At 43.4% G+C, this 18,106-nt stretch overlaps 1 protein-coding gene across 3 annotated transcripts in view; it reads left to right on the top strand.

Annotated features, from left to right (window-relative positions):
* The window catches only part of LOC107203718 (synaptotagmin-like protein 2), a 38,837-nt gene that overhangs the window by 1,961 nt on the left and 18,770 nt on the right, over positions 1 to 18,106 (top strand). Inside the window, exons 1-3 of one of the 3 annotated variants that reach the window (XM_019006491.2) lie at positions 12,061 to 12,892; positions 14,952 to 15,039; positions 15,130 to 15,281. Coding sequence is in view for 2 of the 3 variants with exons in the window: in XM_015626034.1 (XP_015481520.1) it covers positions 12,792 to 12,892; positions 15,130 to 15,281 (253 nt within the window). In the remaining variant the exon portion in view is untranslated. Of the gene's footprint in view, positions 1 to 12,058; positions 12,893 to 14,951; positions 15,040 to 15,129; positions 15,282 to 18,106 lie in introns of those variants that run through there. The other 2 variants (XM_015626034.1, XM_015626033.3) reach the window with 2 other exon arrangements.

Genomic DNA, 18,106 nt, shown 5'->3' with positions numbered 1-18,106 from the left:
GGGGAGAAAAACATTGCAATATAAATGTTTGCAACGAAGTTGAAAGAAGTACAAAGCTGTCCTGGGGTGTAAACAGGTGACAGAGCCTGATAAAAATAAGGGTTTGTTAGTGACACTTGATTCAAAACCAAGTTACTTTTTTTTTTGCAAGTTAAACCTAATGGTGCGGTTCATCTTGGAGGGTCAAAACAGATGGAATTAGAAACTTACCCATGGAGGATGCTGTTGGGAACTACTCTGGGTGGCTGCTTGGCTGAGCCTCCATCACTTCAGGAGCTTCAGCCCAAACTGTTCTCTTCTTGCTGACCTGCAACTCACGGGACTGGCATCACAAAGCAGAGTCACCAGCATGGAGTGTCCCTGGGCAGGCAGGGACAGCCCTCTGCAGCATTTTACTCAACAACATCATCATACAGTTGTGCCTGGGCAGAATTAGAATTGTAACTGTTCATATAAAAGCTCCCAATCTTTTTCATCTAAAGCACCTAGAAATAAAACAACATTGTTCAACAGTTCAGATGAGAGGGTTCAGATTGGGCAGGACCTGCTCGGTTGGTGGAATCTCAAGTGTTAATTAACCAGGTGGCTTTTGTTAGATGCTGCTCCTAATTTTTGAAAGATCCCCCACCCAATGTTTTTAAGGTGGTTTTTTTAACAGTCCATTGTACCTTTCTACTTTCCCAGTTCCTGGTGCATGGTAGGGGATATGGTACATTTACTCAATGCTGTGTTCTTTAGCTCAGGTGTTTTATAAGGTTATTTTTGAAATTAGTCTTATTGTTTGACTTGGTTCTAAGGGGTACCATGTTTCTAAAGGATCTGCTTTTTAAGGCTTAGGATGGTGTTCCAGGCAGTAGCATGAGGCACAGGGTAGGTTTTTAACTCTCTAGTGGTGGTTATCAAAAAATCTGTTTTCTCTACCTCCTTCAAGATTTGTGAAGTATTCATGGAGCTGCACAGACGGAAGAAACACCTTGACTGTGCAAGGAAGTAGTACCAGATGATCATCTCTATACTGATTTTATTGATTTAATTAAGTCAGTGCAATCTGTGTTTGGACTTCTCACTCAAATTTGTATAAACTTCTATGTTAGCTAAAATAAATGACAGGCCATGTCCACATGCAGATTTGTGCTAGTTTAAGCACATGTGTTTATAGCTGTGCTTGTAGCTAATTAACCTACTGCAACTTTCTCCAGTAGAGAGAACCTAGTATGAGATCTGTGGTTTTGTGTTGAGATTAGTGTAGTATCTGATTTACTTTTAATCTCCTTGTGAATTGGGACCACCCATCTCTGGTAGTATTAGCCTTCTCATGGCTGTAGTGTTGGATATCACCTTTCACTGGACAGACTTCAATCTTCCGCCTACCTCTAAGCATTGCAGGGGACAGACAGTGGAAGCAGGTGCCTTCTTCCTTCTTGTAAGTAATGAGTGTTTCCCAGGCCTCCTGTCCCGCTCAGGTCATCCTGCTCCATGGCTGCAGTAGGTGGATTAATTACTGAGTCTGTGTTTGAATTGGAAAATTGCATTATTTCTGGAAGGAAAGTGGCCAGTTTTTAAAAAAATATTCCCATATATGACTTTTTTTTTCTCATGGAACAAGGTCTGTGAAAGCAGTTGATGTGGCAGATTCAGCAATGGGTTTACTCCCCCTGGAGTTTCCTTTCCCTGTATGTCAGGGTGACAAAGTAAAACAGCTTTAGTTAAAATTTCAGTGTAGTGCATTTCTGTACTAGAACTAGGCCCAGCACAGACCAGTCTAGGCCTCAGCACATGCTTGGGAATTAGAAGAGAAAAAGGCATGGATCCCGGATCAGACATAGAAGGACTTGGGCATCATTTTTCTTCCCTTCCATCATGTGGGGGTGACCCCAGCCTCTGGATGTAGACCCTCTTAGTTTTGGCATAAATAACTAGAAACTACAAATCAAGCGATTAGTTCCTAGAAGTGTTTCTAAAGCTCCTTTTCCCAGATGTTGGAGGCAATTATACCTGCCAGATATCTCAAACGATGAGGTGCACTCTGCTGTTTTACAGTTAAATCAGAACTGGAATGAAGGTATTTCAGAATCATCCAGGCATGGCTGAGGCTTAAAAATTATTAGTGAGCAGAAAGAAGGATCCCTCAGAATGCAAAGTTTCCGAAACAAACAGCATTGGTTTCCCTTGGGATTTGTCACCACACCTCATGCCATTGAGCTCAGCAGGCATAGGAGTATAAAGGCCTATGCATATTTTTAACTTCTTCACCATGTTACAAAATGAGGTGGTTTTACCACTGTGTTTTTTTAAATAAAAAAAAAATCTTAAATAAAATGGGGTCTGATCTGGAGGATCAACACCTGACCAGGGTAGGTGTTGCAAGCTCACAATTATTGGGGCATAACAAGCAGGGTCAGCAAAGCAATTTAAGACAGGTCACCACTGCAGGCAAACATGGAGAAATTATGTTTGGAAGAAAGCACAGTTGAGGTCAACAAATACTTTTCTGGGTCAAAAAGAAAAGACAAATTCTCATGGGTGGTTGCTTTTTTCTTCATCTTCCATTTCTGCAGTTTCTTTGTTTGAACTCAGCCAAAACTAATCTTCCTCCCATTTTTCATATTGAAAATATCTGTGTTCTGATGATGAGTGAGTGACAAGGGGGACAGGGAGGTGATTAATCTAAATACTTGAAAGTGTTCTAGCTTTAAGCTGTCAACTGCTTGGTTTTAGATACCATATATTTAATTATTGTTGCCTTTTCAAGTGTAACAGCTGAGAAGATGCTTTTAGGAGTATCCATCATAACATGTGGCATCTAGCCTGCTGCTAGTAGGACAGCTGAATTTTTAAAGGTGATACAACATGTCTGTTCTCCCTTGGCTGAGAGGGAAGCCTGGGCACCAGGATGTTTCTCTGATGTCAGTGTAGCAGAAGTGCAGCACCATGTCCATGAGAAGCCCTAAACTGGCTCACAGCTAAGCTGTAGGGGTGAAAGGTTGCTACAAACTAATATATAGAGAATACAAATTCTTTTAGAACTCCTTGAGGACATAAGTGCAGATTTAGAGCAAACTTCAGCACAAGCCTCTGTCCCAACCCCAAAGCCAAGTGCATGTAGTGGAGGTGTGGGAGTGCTTCCCTTTTGCCTCCACCAAAGCTAGTGAAATGCCTGTGCTGGGGATGAATGGAGGCAAAGTGGGTCTGGCAGGGTGACAAAGCAAAGCCTCTGAAGTATTGGCATCCTCTCTGGACATCCAGCCATCCCTGTTCACTAGGATATTAGGGGATTTCTTCATGTCCCAGGTGGCTGTGCTTGTTTATTTGTGTTCTGGCAATCTGCAGAATTACAATGAACTACATCCTGCAAGCTCTACAAATAGTTCCCACCTATGAAATAAACAGAACTCTCAAATATTTAGACTACAGCATTGCATATCAGTTTATTACCAATAAAAGGACTTGTTGACCTTAAGGAGTCAGACTTCTCCTCTGATGGGTGTTTTTATTTTGGCAGTTGGTTCTAAGAAATAAAGATTAAGACTGAGAAGTACAGTCTTTTGTTTATCCTAGGTGGTGACTGTAGGATGGTTCATCTAAAAAAAAAAGGGCTAGAAGGAAGTAAATTGTATGTAATGCAAATTCCATCCATGCAGTTCCTTGTTAGGAAGAGATCAGTAGAGTTCATGTGGTGGTTACATTGCATTGGTTAGAAATACAGATGCATGCCTTATGCATCCTTAACTGAACCTTCTGTAATGTTTGAGACATTCTTTGGAAGTCAAGGCATTTCTGAGGCTTGAACGCAGACAGGCAGAATTCACCCATTTCCTCAGTTATGCATTCCCCACATGAACTGAATAGGGGAGTTTGCTCATTTTTTTGGCATAGCATTGTATTGTTGTTCCAAAATATCTTCTACTGGCTGCTCATGAGGGGCTGGGCTAAAGATGTGCTTGTTCTGGTAAATTCCTGCAATTCCTCTGTGCCATCTCAGGGCCATTCTTGATCTATGGACATCCTTCACTAAAGCAGATTAAAGGGAAGGGAAGAGATTTTAATAAAACATCAGAGATTTTAATAAAACAGCAGAGATTCTCCATCATGCTGGACATTATTGGAAAGTGTGATGTGAAACGATTACTTGATCTGAGAGAAATTACCAAGGGCTGTGCTTAGAATGAACTGAGCAGTAGTTTTTTGTTCTGGGATGCATACTGGAGAGGAGAGACATTTCTATGGTCAGAGCTGATCTCTGCCACCTGCCCCTCAGGGCCTGTTAAAGCTGCCCTCAGTGGGGGTTATCAACAACACCAGCTGCTTATTGTTCTGTCTGATGTGGGAATGGCACTCTGACATGTATAGCCCTCAGTGAATAGAGAAAAACGTGTATAAAATCTGTGAGTAGTTGAGCTTGAGCAATTCTGGCATTAGCACCTGGCATTGCTAGAATTTGGCCTTGACATTTCTTGTGTGATGGTAACAGATGTGTTTAAATGTGGACTGCTCTGGGAGACTACAATTGCCTGCTTTGTTTGAAGTTATTCTTTATCTTATCAGCTGTCTCTCATCTGAAGGCCATTTCTATATGACTTAGCTGCGTAGAAGGTTTTTGGGTAGGAACTGTAGGTCTCTTTCTCTGATTTCTCTGTGATGAGTCAAACAAAATACCATTACAGTCAGTACAGTGACAGCATTTTTAGTGGAATAGCTTTTTAGAAATCAATTAAATATATTCTTTGTTCTTGTAGTTCACAGCTGTTCTTAGCAGATAAGTAGAGTCAGTTCAAAGCTGCAAGTAGTTTATTGCAAATTATGAGAAAATAATGTACCTTGGAAGAGCTCTCATGATGATGTGGAGCTTCATGACAACTAAACAAAAGGCAGGTATTTTATATATTAATTTCATTACAGTGAGAGGGGAGATGTGAGCAGAGAGAAAGAGCTCTGGGGTTAGTGGCATGAGTATGGCCACAGGCAGAATAGACTGGGGTAGGGTTGTCTGCTGTTCAGCCACATGCCTTCTCAGTGGGACAACCCTTGGCTGCCTTAGGAGCACTGTTCTACTTCCCAGCAATTTCATTCTTTAAGAGCAGTGTTTGTAAGCTTGTGCATCTATATTTTTGCACCTTGAGGACTTGTCTATATGTAAAAGGGAGCACTTGGATCAGTTGAGCTGCCACAGGTCTAAGTGGGACTCACACCTGGTCCCTTCCAGCTACAGCTACCCCATCACTTGTAGCTACCCAGGCTGGGACTGCCATTTGTCTTGGTGACTGTGGCCAGTGGCAGCTGCAGCCAGCATTGGGCACAAATACAAGGCACAAACTGGGATCACACTGCTCCTTCTGCAGCTGCAGCACAGGACTCCAGGCAGTGAGAGAAGGCCCGGCCTCACACACAGGAGGTTTTATGCTGGTTTTCAGCCCATCTCTCATAAAGAGAAAGACCATCCTACAGTTTGCTTTTTATTTTTTCTCTCCGGCAAAGGACATCCATTAAAAATTATAGTATTATGACAATGAGCATTATAATGGCTGTCAGTGTTTTGCCTTTAAAATAATGATGGCAATGCCTCTGCGTATTTCACTGATTGCAGAAGAAATCAGATGGGAGGAAGAGTGGGACTGGGCTTTCCAGTATGAGACAGAGTGAGGCACATGGCTGATCATGGACTCTATGGATATGGCAGTTTTGGCACTAAATCTTTCTGGTGCTCTTAGCTACAGCACCTAATGGGAACTGCAGTATGACTGTGGGTGCCAGGACCACATCCATCATCCATCATTCTTAATACAATGCTACTCTTGGTAGCATTGCCCTACAAGGGCTGTCTTGACTTAACAAGGGTACTGGGAAGTGTACACACATTGTAAAGCAAAAGGAGGTTATTTCCTTACATTGTGACATGATGTGTGATAAAGAGGTGTGGACAACAGCCTTTTCATCTAGCTGCTATTTTCATTGGGCTGTGAATAGTCCAGGTTTTGTTATGTGTTAGGAGGTTTTAATAGCTTATTACGTGGACCTATGTCCAGCTTGAGGTCTAAATGGTGAGGTGGGTCTAGATAGTCCTATGCTCACCTAGGTGATGGAATGGGGTCTTGAATACCAATTTGTCAGGTTGCAGTTGCTAAATTTCTCCTCTCCCTTTACATGCCACTCAGTGTCTAGTCAATGAAATCTGCTTGGCCCATGGTGTATATTTTTAATCTGTGCACATCCCAGTGCTGAGGAAGATGTGCAACATTTTGAAGGAAAGGTGCCTGCTGAGAAATCAGAACCAAGATTGGAGTACCCTGCAGATGGCCTACAAACGATTTGTATCTGTAGCAGATGTCAGCAACAGACTTGAGCTGAACTGGGTATCTGAGTAGTTCACACTTGAGTTAGTTATGCAGAGCATTAAAATAGTTCTGAGCTGTAGCTCAGTTCCTCAGCTCCTGGAAATACAATAAAAATGCAGCACAAAGAAGGTGTCAACCCCTTCAGCATCTGCCTTTCCAAAAGGGGATGTTTCACACCTGCAAGGGCAAACAAGCTTTTCATTTTTACCTAATCAAACTATTTGAAAGAGAGTTACTTTAAAAAACCCAAACAGCTTCCAGAACAGTAGACTTCTCCACTGCTTTTATTAGTTACCTTCTGATCTTTTCTGGAGGTGATCAGAGCTCTCCTCTGTCTGAAAGCTTGGCAGAGCTGTTCACTGTGCCTTGTGTGAAAGCTGACATTGCCTGTCTCCCTCCTGGCTGAAGAGCTGCAGCTGGGCATAGCCTACAGCAGCTTTCCTGGCACTGCAAAACCAGTTCCACATGTGAATATCCTCAGGGGTGCAGCTGTTGGAAACAGCCTTTTTGCACCTGGACACTGCTAAACAGTTTTGGAGTAAAACTAGATCTGGGGCTGAGAAAGGTGTGAAGAATGAGCAAAGCTCCCTGAGTAACACCTGGAATGAACAAACAACAAACTTACTTTGCCTGTGAAGAGAAGCCATGGCTGGGACACAGGTTTGCAAAATGTGCAAGATGGAGCATGTGCTTGTAATGATCCTTACTGGGTTTTCTAATAATTGAGGATATAAAATGAAACAAGCAAGTGGCAGGTCAAAACAAATCAACTTCTGTGTTTAAAACCCAGTGAGGCTGTGGGACTGTAGGGCTTTGAGGACATTGCAAATGCTTAAAATTAATGTGAGTTCAGAAGGGAATTGGAAAAACTGTGAAATGCAGGGACAATGCTCTTGTTTCAAGGCATCCCTGCCCAGTACCTTGAAGGAAGCTGGAGCACAGGATGGTTCTGGCCATATGCTGTTAACCCTTGTTGAAGATCAGCTGGTGCATTACAGGGACCATCAGTCTAGCTGTGTATAGCTTTCCCTGTATTTTTATACTGGACACTGACAATATATTGGGAGATGAAATGCACACATTCTAAGCCAGGCCTCACTTCTCCACCCATGTGTTATAAACTACTCAGACTCCAGGCAGGAATGAGTAAATAAAATTTAATTAGAACCCATTAAAGTTACAAAGCAATGAGGGGGACAGTGACACCGGGGACACAGTGACACTCTGTTCACCAGGGGCTCAACTCACAAAATGGCGTCTCCGCCTTTTATACCCTCAAGGTGCATCAGTTACGTTAATATTCATAAGCAGTTCTTATATGTCCTCCTGGCACTTCCCACAGTCCGTGGCTTTGCCCATATATGTATACTTGGCTCGTCCTAGGCGTCATCCGTGGCATCATCCTTATAGGTACATTTGGCTCCTCCCAAGGTCTGTCAGTCAGTCCTCCGTGCCCTTTGCTGATGGAGCCCCTCTCGCATCTTGATCGGTGATGAGGTGTTACCCTGCCGAGCCTCCCAGCAACAAGTATCCCCTACTCGCTACTGCCTCCTGTGAGGGGCATGTATACGTCCCCCAGCATGTTAGAACAGCCCTGTCAGCCAGAGCTGCCAGGCAGTAACTACGAAAGGGGAATGGGAAGATTGAAGAGAGAACAGAAAAGGGTTCAAAATCAAACTGGAACAAGAGTACATGTCAAAAGAACTATAAACCTTAACAAAACTTCTTCCCACCATGCTTAATAACTCCTCCTCATCTGCATGAGCCAATCACTGCACCTTATTCATAACACATGTCTGGGCTCTGTGTTCGACAAGCTGCACAGCAGTGTCATACATCACAGATCTTTTCTGGAGACTGAAGCATTGGCTTCTTCTTGAGGAGGTGGCCACAAGAAATCAAAAGCTATCACAGCAGGAGATGCGGGTAGTTATGCCGCATGATGGGTCCTGCTGCTGCTTTTCTCCACACCCATTCCACACCCAGCATTTGTCATCATGGCTGGGCATGTGTGTTGATCTTTGTGATGTTCTCTTCCCCAGAAAAGCAGTTAGAGGAGTGAAGGTCCTTTGGACATCCAGCGTGCTTCTCTGTTCAGATTTATGGTCATTCCTGTAGCCTTGACAATACATTTTACCCATCTCCTTTGCTGTGAAATGCCTGGACCCCCTTTTTTGGGTGTCATGGTGGTGCAGAAACTGAGGGCAGCCCAGATTTGTTCTGCATGGTTGTCCACAGGCCTTGAGCAGAAGATGCCTATCCAAACACAAACAATTCACATTTTTATGACTCTCCATTTTGCTCCTGTCACCAGAGAGTAATCCTGGCCTAGGAGGGCTCTCCCACTGGTGAGGAGGAAGGAGAATGCAACTTTCTTTGTGCTTGTCACAGTTTGTCCAGAACCAGTTTACATCAGTGAGCTAAATAATGTGCTTACACTGAAGAAGTCTCAATCTGGGGTAAAATCTGCCCCAGCACTGTCCATCATTGCCCTACAAAGCCACAATGCTTTTATGTTTCCCTTCCCAGCTGTTCGCAGAGATGGCAAGGCCAGTGCTGGGCAGGACATGCAGAGATTGTTTCTATTGTGGTCCTGGCTTTCCTATGGATCTGCTGATTTAGGAGTTTGTACTACATCACCCCTGTGGTGTCCAAACTGTCTGTTAACAAGGCTTTGATAGGGGAGAGGACTATGTGCAATCTAACAGAGCAAATCCAAGCTGTGTGGTGCTGCTGCAGGAGTGTGAGCCTGCCTCAAGGCTTAAGCAATCGGGGGAGCGGGCAATGGTTGGTCACTGAGCACTGCGCCTGTAATTCCTGTACCTGTAATGACATTCTTGTCCTCAGTCTATTGCCCTTGTAGACCCAGGTAAAGAATTAACACACTCTCTCTTAATGTTCTGCACCTGAGAGATTCATGGCTCCTTTCGAGCCTTTGCACTGCCCAAGACACACATGGGGTGCCCATCAGAGGCTGCCCAGGCTCAGTGGACATATAATCCATGCTGCAGATGGAGATAATTTCCCAGGCTTGTTTATTCCTGCAGGTCTAGGTCAATAGCTTTGCAGCTCCTGACACTTCCAGCAAAACCTCCACCTGCAGTGAAGCAGTCTTCTGGACCAGCTCACTTTCCCACAGCAGGTGCATCAGATGGTTTTATTTTTAAGTACATAAAACAAAAGAAGGAGTTCGCTGTTTGGTTTCTATTAACATTTTCTTTCTAATGTAGGTATTTGAGTAAGATAAAACATTTTCATGGGAAAGGAAGAAAAAGACTCTTTACAAAGAAATAGCCTGTATTTTTAATTCATCATACTGATGAATAAGTATGAATCTTCACTGAAAATATTTTCTGAAGTAGTTTCAGCCCACGTCATGGGGTTTGTTAGAAATAAATAAAAGTTCTTGAGAAGCAAATATTGTGATGTGTCCCTAGATACCTCTACAAAAATAAAATCTGTCCCAGAAAATTCTGTGAATGTCTTTGTAGAAGACATTTGTCTGGCGTGAGAGCTAAATAGTGTCACAGTGAGGGTGACGGCAACAAACCTTGGGGTCCTCTGATTTCAGGGCAGAGGGTGGCAAGAAAAATGAATAGGAGCAGGAATTATGGTTGGCACCAGGAAAATAATGCTTTAATAAAGAATGAAAGAAAATTGGGACAATGCCCAAAGCCCAGCAGTAACCAGGGAGAGAACTCCTTTGGGGGTGACCAGCCAAAGACAAAAACAAAGGAAGGCACAACAATATATAACCTTAGGGAACGAACATTATAGTAGCTTAACCATATAGGGAGCAACACTATTCAGTCTGTGACTGAACGTAACTTAATTAACATAATAACAGAGGGATATCCTGGGAGAGACTTTTAACTCAGATGAAAGATTCCCATGGCTTCAGATAGTTAGGGGACTCTTCCAAGGCAATAGTTAGCTGGCTTGTGCCTCTGGCCAGGTTGAACTCCACAGAAGAGTAGATAGAACTAAGCATGAAAGAGCCATGCCAAGTTTGATGAAATGTAAGTTTAAGTAGCAGAGATTCACTGGGGCTTTTTATTATTGTTTCTGTTTAAACTATTTAGAGTGGTATTGGTAGTTTCTCAGATGATAAAGGCTATCATTGTAGTGTGACAAGCACAGCCATTCTTGCCTTAAATAAATAGGAAATGTTGTTTCCTTTCTTCCAACAATTTTATAGAAAAAAAAAATTAGTTTTTATGACAATGCCATTCCTTTTATTAGCTTTTTCATGCAGTGTTCTGTGATATTTATTTATAAACATTATGGTCAGATGCCTGTTCTTTCTTTTGACATGTTATACCATTAAGATAACCAAACATTTGTGAATGTATCATCTGTAAAATAAGGTAAGTCTGTGAAAGACCTTATCACTCTCTACAAGTTCCTGAAAGGAGGTTGCAGTCAGGTGGGGATTGGTCTCTTTCACCAGACAGCAACTGACAGAACAAGAGGACACAGCCTTAAGCTGCCCCAAGGGGAATTTAGGTTGGACATTAGGAAAAAGTTCTTCACAGAAAGAGTGATAAAATACTGGAACCATCTGCCTGGGGAGGTGGTAGAGTCACCATCCCTGGATGTGTTTAAAAAACAGCTGGATATGGCACTCAGTGCCATGGTTTAGTTGAGGGGTTACGGCATCGGTTGGACTCGATGATCTTGAAGATCTCTTCCAACCTAGTGATTCTGTGATTCTGTGAAATGATGTCAAATGAGCGAAGCTGAGCTGAAGCATTGCTTCTGAGCTCTGGATGTATCACTTGATGAAAGAGATGCACCATTGTAGACAGTCAAAGAAGTGACAAAAGTGATGAAAATGTCCATTTTGAGGAATTTGAAGGAGCTCTAGTTGATTAACATGGAGGCTAAGGTGTTAAGCCCAGTGAGGATGGCTGCAAAGGGGTAATTCTTGTGTTAGCTAGGATGGGCTGACACCTATCAGGAAGATCAGGGGTGCTTCTTGCTGACAGCAAAGCACTGAAATAGGTGGCCTGAAAGGGCTGAGGATGGTATTCTCAAAGGCACAGATTAGAGACTAAGGGTGATACAAGCTTTGAGATTAGGGAATGGGCCTGATGACCCTCAGTTCATGTTTGCCATGAAAGCTGGGATTTATTAATTTTTAATGCTCTGACTCCCAAGGCTGTGGCTTTGGAGGAAATAGCAAAGTATTATAAAACCCACAGTCACTTGAAAGGTTTGGCAACAGTAGAAAATTGAGTGAGGTAGAAACTGCCTACATGGACAGGAGCAGAACTTTTCCTCCCTCAAATGTGTGCCTTACTGCCCTCAAGTTGGCCAGGAGAGAGGAAAAGGAAGTGGCAAGGCTTGATTACCCTTTTCTCCATGCCCTGCAGCCTCTGGACATTTTTGCTGTCTATTGAAACACAAAATGATCTGCACCAGTAGTGTTTGAATAGCAAATGTCAGTGCAGCATAAAGAAAAGGGCACAAATATTAGAAAATGAGCAGCCTCTGGTATTTCATAGCATAACATGCAGCAGAAATGCTTGCAGGTTGCTGTTCCATCATTTTCCAACTGGCTGCTTATCCTTAGTCTCATTTAAGGCACAAAGAAGTGAGAATAAGAAGAATGTAGGTAAAAAGCAAGCAAGCATTTTGGTAATTTATATGCATATTTAATATTTTATATTAAATAATATAAACAAAGTATTATTATTATTATTATTATTATTATTATTGTTATTATTATTATTATTATTATTATAATATTTTGCTTGTAGCATGCTGAATCAACTGTTTACCTGTTAGTAGGAAAGAGCTAAAATAAAACATTTTCTTGTTAGGTTAATAGCACATGAGGAGCTCTACGACAGGGAGGAAAGTAGGGCAGCTTGTTTTGGAACTTGTGCTGGAGAACAAATAAGAACCCCCAATGTACACATTTGGTTACCATATGTCACACTTATCATAAAAAGGCATCTCAGTGCTATTTCTTTTCAGGAATGCTTGAACTCCACAGAGCAGACTCCCCTGTCGAGGAGAGTACATGCCAGAGGTGCTGGGGTTGCCATTGGTGAAATGAGCTTTTGTGCCTGTTGAGGCAGCTCCGGTGGGCAGCAAGAGTTCATTCCTTCCAGTGCTTCCCTCTGTGGATGTGATTGACGTTGGCATCTGGATTGCTGCAACTGAAGAAGGAAAGCAAAGGAGCCTAATTTTGCTGAGAGAATTTTCCTGGCAGGGGAAGGTGGACAGTGCAGAGAGATGTGCCAGCCAAGAGCCTGGAAGTGCAAGTCCAGGTGCTAGGGCAAGTTTCACCCAAGCCATGCTGCGGTGAATCCTTTCTCTCCAGCAGCAGCTTGCTCAGCACCAGGGTGGCTGTGAGGGGCTGCCCATGGCACTCAGGCAGCCTCAGCTGGATTAGTGCTTGCTCTGACTTTGCTTAAACCATCTGAAGAACTGAAGAAGATTGTAAGGAAGATGTTGGACTTGAGCTTCCTGACTGAAGAGGAGTATGAAAAGCTGATGAAGGTTCTGCAGAGAGATGCAGAGCTGAAGAAGAAGGATGGAGATCGCATCAGGTGAGAGAGCTTGTGATAGCAGGATGTGAGCTTCCCTTGGGGAAGATTTTTTCACTTCTTTGAGAGAGGAGAGCGTGTGTGTGTGAACAAGGAGAGGTGCAAGTTGCAGCAGTACTGTCCCTTTTGCTCAGATCTTGATAGATCTTTTCATTGTACCTTGTCTTTCTCAGCCATCCTTCTGTTGCTGGTGTCCTCTCCTTGCGGGAGTGGACTCTCCTTTTGAGTTAATCATCAGCCCTCAGAGATGCCAAGGGCAATCACCCCTTTCCTGTTCTGTGGAGGAAGGCGCTGGTTTCTTGGTGGCAGAGGTCTGAGCAGGGAAGTAGCTGCTATCTTGTTTTACTCAGTAGCACAAATGGCCATAGTCTGTTTTAAAATGAGATTTTACAAAATGAGATTTTACATCCCCTTCCCTGTTTTATATTGCCCCATTGCTTTTTGAGGTGGGTGTATGTGCACCATCTGTCATACACAGGGAGATGATTAGAGGCTACATGATCTGCCAGAGGTTTGTGGGTAGCTGTTCCAGACCCCGGGATTCTTGCTCAGCACCTCTGCCACTGGCCATCCTGGAGCTCAGGTCTGGTTGATCGGGATTGCTTGTTGCTGTTGTTGCTTTTTAAATGCCAGCCATTAGACCAACTGGGCATACATGACAGTATGCTCCAGGCTCAGGGAGCTGGCACCAAATTCTCCATGGCAAGAAATTAGTAACTCAGTGAGTGTGGATGGCACTGTGCCAGTTTACTCCAACTAAGGATGTGAGTCTTCAATTTGCTGCTGAGCCAAATAAAAAGAGTGAGCCCTGTATAGAAAGGATGCTCAAGGCTTGAAGGGGGAGCAGGAAGCTTTGCTGCAGGCTCCTGGGAACCTGTGTGCCCTGGCCTCTGCTTGGAGGTGGGAGCTGGGGAAGCCAGAAGCCTGGACTTGGGGTGTATATGTCTGCATGCTCTTACCTCTCCTCTGAATTGAAACAATTTCAAAAAGGGTTTTTTTTATTTCTTTTGAGTTTTGTTTGTTTGTTTCTGAAATGGAGTAAATTTCTCCTTTGAAGTGGAGATTTGGTAGAAAGAGTGTTGGGATTATTTTGGTTTTGTTTGACTTCTCTTTGACAGCTGTTGCACAGGAGGCTTTGATTTGGGAGTGAGGTGAATTAGATCCTGCCCAGAGCTCCTTGCTGTCAGTTTGGCTGTAAGAAATGGTCAGTAAGACATGTTTGGTTTCAACACAACCTGCCTGCTGGGCAAAATGAAGTCAGTGGCATTTCCTTGATCTGTTGTCAGGGTGATTAAAATATCTATTTCCTCTGGCCCAGCACCTCGAGACCCTCATGGAAGCAGTGCAGCCCTGGTCTAGATGGGAACTTCTGTTGGATCCCCAGCATGCCCTGCAGGGGCTTGAATCCAATTTTCCCTTCTCCCTCCTGGCCTTTAGGCAGCCAAATGTGACCCCTCAAAGTTCCAGGGTTATCTGAGGGGTTTTCCCCTTTTCCTGCTGACAACTGGGCTGAAGTGGCAGCTTCCTCTGGCCTCTCAGGTTTCACAGGGACCCTGAACTGAGGTGAGTTGTGCCAGCTGAAAGGCAGCTAATTCAGCAAGCCATGGTGAGGAGGGTTAGAGTATGGGCTGGCAACAGAGCCCTGACTGGTTTAGGTGCCAAAAACCAGACCTGGGTGTGCCCAAGCAAGGTACAGTGGGAGAAGCCGTGCTTAGGAGGGAGAGCTAACCATGTGAATGCCAAAATAGGCATGGCAGGGGGAGTAGGGAAAGGAGCAGTGTGCAGGGAGAATGCTGAAGGGACTGGTTGCTTCCCTAAATACCATTATGTATTTCCGTGGTTTGCAGCAAATTTGATCCAAAAGGTTTTGCTGCTCATAAAAAGATTAATAGGCAAGTAAAATGGAGAAGTGCAAGACAGATAAACAGCCCCACCCTTTCCTTAACCCTTAGACAAGCAGGCAGACAAGCAGGTGGACAAACCTTGTCAGGTGAATTATTTGGATTTGTGAAATTTGGAAGAGATGAAAGCCTGTGTTTAAGAGGTGTTCTTCCCATTTCAGATAAAGAATAAATCAGCTGCTGTTTTAATGCTGGTTTGGCTCTTGTGCTTGCAGAGAATAATCTTTGGATCCTTGTAGTGTCAGACAGGTGAGCTAATGGAAATATTACAAAGGTAGCTCAAGGGAAGTTGAAAATTTGAAGATCTTTTTGGTGTGTAATGCTTGCACTGACTTTCAGGCAGATACAAGGCTCCATCAAGGATGAAAAGAAGAAGAAGTTTGTGACGGGTGAATGGTTTTCAGAAGTGAAGGCAAAACGGTTTCAGGAAGACTTGGAGGGGCCGGATCTACTTTGGGCATCAATTAGAAGGAAAAAGGGCAAACTAGAAAGTAAGTATGTTAGTGTACATCTTAAGAAAACAAATCGATGGACCAGAAAAAATATTGGTTCAGGATGGAGTTTCTCTGTACTGGGAGTCTGTTGAGAACCAGTCCCTGTGTTGTGAAAAGGGGATTCTCATCTGTGTTAAACAAGCAGGACTGTACTTAGAGTCCAAATGTAACTAGCCTGGAGCTGGAACTTTGTGCTGAACACCTGTGCAAAGCAGAACTGAGGATGATTCACATCCAGTCCTCAACATGAGGACAGGCCAGCCACCCCTGCAGCCCAGTGTCACACAACCTCCTGGATGATTTGTCAGGGTGGGCAGTCACAGATCCTCAGCCATGTCTGGGAAAGTTATCAGCTGCTGCTGCCCTGGGGAAACCTTGGCCCTGACAGGCAGCTCTAAGCAAAGCCTGCCACTATCTCTAACATAAGGGCCCCATGGTTTGGGTCTTTTCTTTTGCAGTAAAGGCTACTGCCCCTGGCAGAAGGGCATCTGTCCAGCACTCAAATGTTATCTCCAGCACTTCAATTCAGCCATCATTCTTGGGCCCAGCTTCCCATTCGTGCCGGGAGGAGCGGCAGTATAGATCATTCCTTTGTTTGGTGGGCCTCCTTAGCCAGGATGTGTCTGTAGCAGGAATTGCCTGGATTTAGGGTACCCTTCCTTACTCCATGTTACTTAGACACATTCTGAAAGCTAAATGCTGACTGAGAGCCTCATTTTCTTTTTGCTCTTTACCTACCCCTGACAGCTCTCATAACTTAGCATAGATTGATTGGAGCCTCTAATGCAGAACTAGCCCATCATATTTCACATGAAGTTGCTTTTATCCTTGGTATTATGGATTCATGATGTCATTAAATTTATTATTTTATCATACCTCCAGAATGCTAAAGCATATAAAACATTTTCCATCTTGGCAAAGGTGCCTGGCTTTTCTGCAGAGCATGTTCTTCTTTTTAAGGATGTGCATTTGTGCTTGCACCCTCTTGACATGAAGGGGCAGAGCTTCAGCAGCCTCTCTGCCAGGGCCTAGGTCAGGCAAATGCTCTGTCACCTGCAGCCCAGCTACCAGCCTGCAATGAATAGGATTGTCTGACCTTTGGCTTGTACTCCTAGCTCTCTGCCCACTTCAGGAAAGCAGTACTGCTTGAAGTACTGTTGGTTTTAGATTTAACTTTTAGGGCTGATGTGCACCTATCAGATGATGTCTCAGGTCATCATATAAAATAATGTCATTATTAATGCAGCAAGATACTCATTGCATATGCATTACTTGACTGATGCTGTTTTAAGAAGGAGGAAGCAAATGTTATTAAATTTCTATATGTCTAGATTGCTATAGTTATGTCTAGATTCAGCCTTTATTCATTTTCCAACTTTTTTTCCCCCTTTTCCCTCTATATGTGTTCTCAGACTTATTTTTATAAAGCACAGATATAACGTGACTTTATTCCTTCCTCTTACTTTTTCCACTGCCATTTTACATCACGTTGTGCATCAAGATTCTGCAGCTAATATATTCACCTTAAATGAGTTAAGTTCCTTTGCTTGCCTTTTTTCCTTCCTCTGGAAAGATCAGTCACTCACCTCTGCTTGCTTTCAAGGTGATGAAGGGGTGCATGTTCATTTAGTCAAACCTGTGTTCATAACACCTTATTTAAGTGTTTAGACTTAAGTCTGTGTTAGGGAGTGAAATGAGAAAATTCCTGCATGGGAAAGCCCCGCTGAGATAATTGTTGGCACTCCTTTTGGAAGGTAAGTGGGCTGAGGAGGGGTGGAAATTTGTACTTGCAAAGGAAAATTCCCAGTGATCTTTTCTGAAGGAGTGTTTTAGCCTTCAGAAAGGAGAGTTGTGGGGATCCCTAAGGATTTTCATGGTTGGTATGGATTGTAGTAGAAAACACCAGTCATTGACAGTAATACAAACCTATAAAACAGATAGATACCCTATATTTAAGCTACAGCCTGCAGAACAGCACAGATGAATTTGATAACTTCTTCTTGTTCTTAAGTGCAATATTGAGGGCTAAAAATCACCTACGAGGAGAGACCATTTTGTCCACTTGCTGTGGCAAGTGATACCTGATGCACAGTTAGTTATGAATATCCCACTAAGAAACTTTGTTTTACAGTGGTAGGAAATGAGTAAAAGTGTTAGAGCAGGAGTGCCTGTCAATTTTATGCACATGTATAAAAATACATGTATGGGCAAGTTAAACTGGTCAGGCCACTCCTAATTTCTGTTGGAATTTGCTTCTTATATTGTCTCATTCTAAAGTTAGCAAAGTCATATCTTGCTTGTCTTGATTATAATGCACTAAAGTATTTGTGGTGATAGGAGCCAGGCGCAGCTGTGTCACTGGCTGAGCCATTTTTCAGGACAGGGATTTCGATGTGAAGGCTTGCTTTTGCCTCTGCCAGCCAGCAATGAAGAGCTCTTCTAGGGTGAAGTGTCAATGAAGAGCAAGTACGACAGTGCCTTTGCAAGTGGGATGAGAAATGAATGCAGTCTTTGGTTGTCAAGGTCTTTTCAACCATGACAGGCAAAGGGAAAGCTTGGGAGCTGTTTGGTTCCTTTACTTCCAGCACAGCTACCTGTTGGCGCCTCCCTCTCCCAGGTCTGAGGCAGAAGAGGAGGATGTGGCTCACTGTATAAATAAATCTCAGTGTGTCTTCCTGTGCCCACACGTGCCATAGCCTGCACATGCCACCAACCATGACTTGGGTTCTCTCTCCTAAAATAATGTTCAGTGATGCTTTGTGCACATCAGTGTTGGCATGGGCAAAACAGTCTCTCTCTCAGAAAAATGCGCTCTAAAACTG

This window comes from Parus major, chromosome 4A (assembly GCF_001522545.3).
Source record: "Parus major isolate Abel chromosome 4A, Parus_major1.1, whole genome shotgun sequence".
Lineage (NCBI taxonomy): Eukaryota > Metazoa > Chordata > Aves > Passeriformes > Paridae > Parus > Parus major.
Note: the sequence above shows the minus strand (reverse complement) of the source record. Positions and strands in the feature narration are given on the sequence as shown.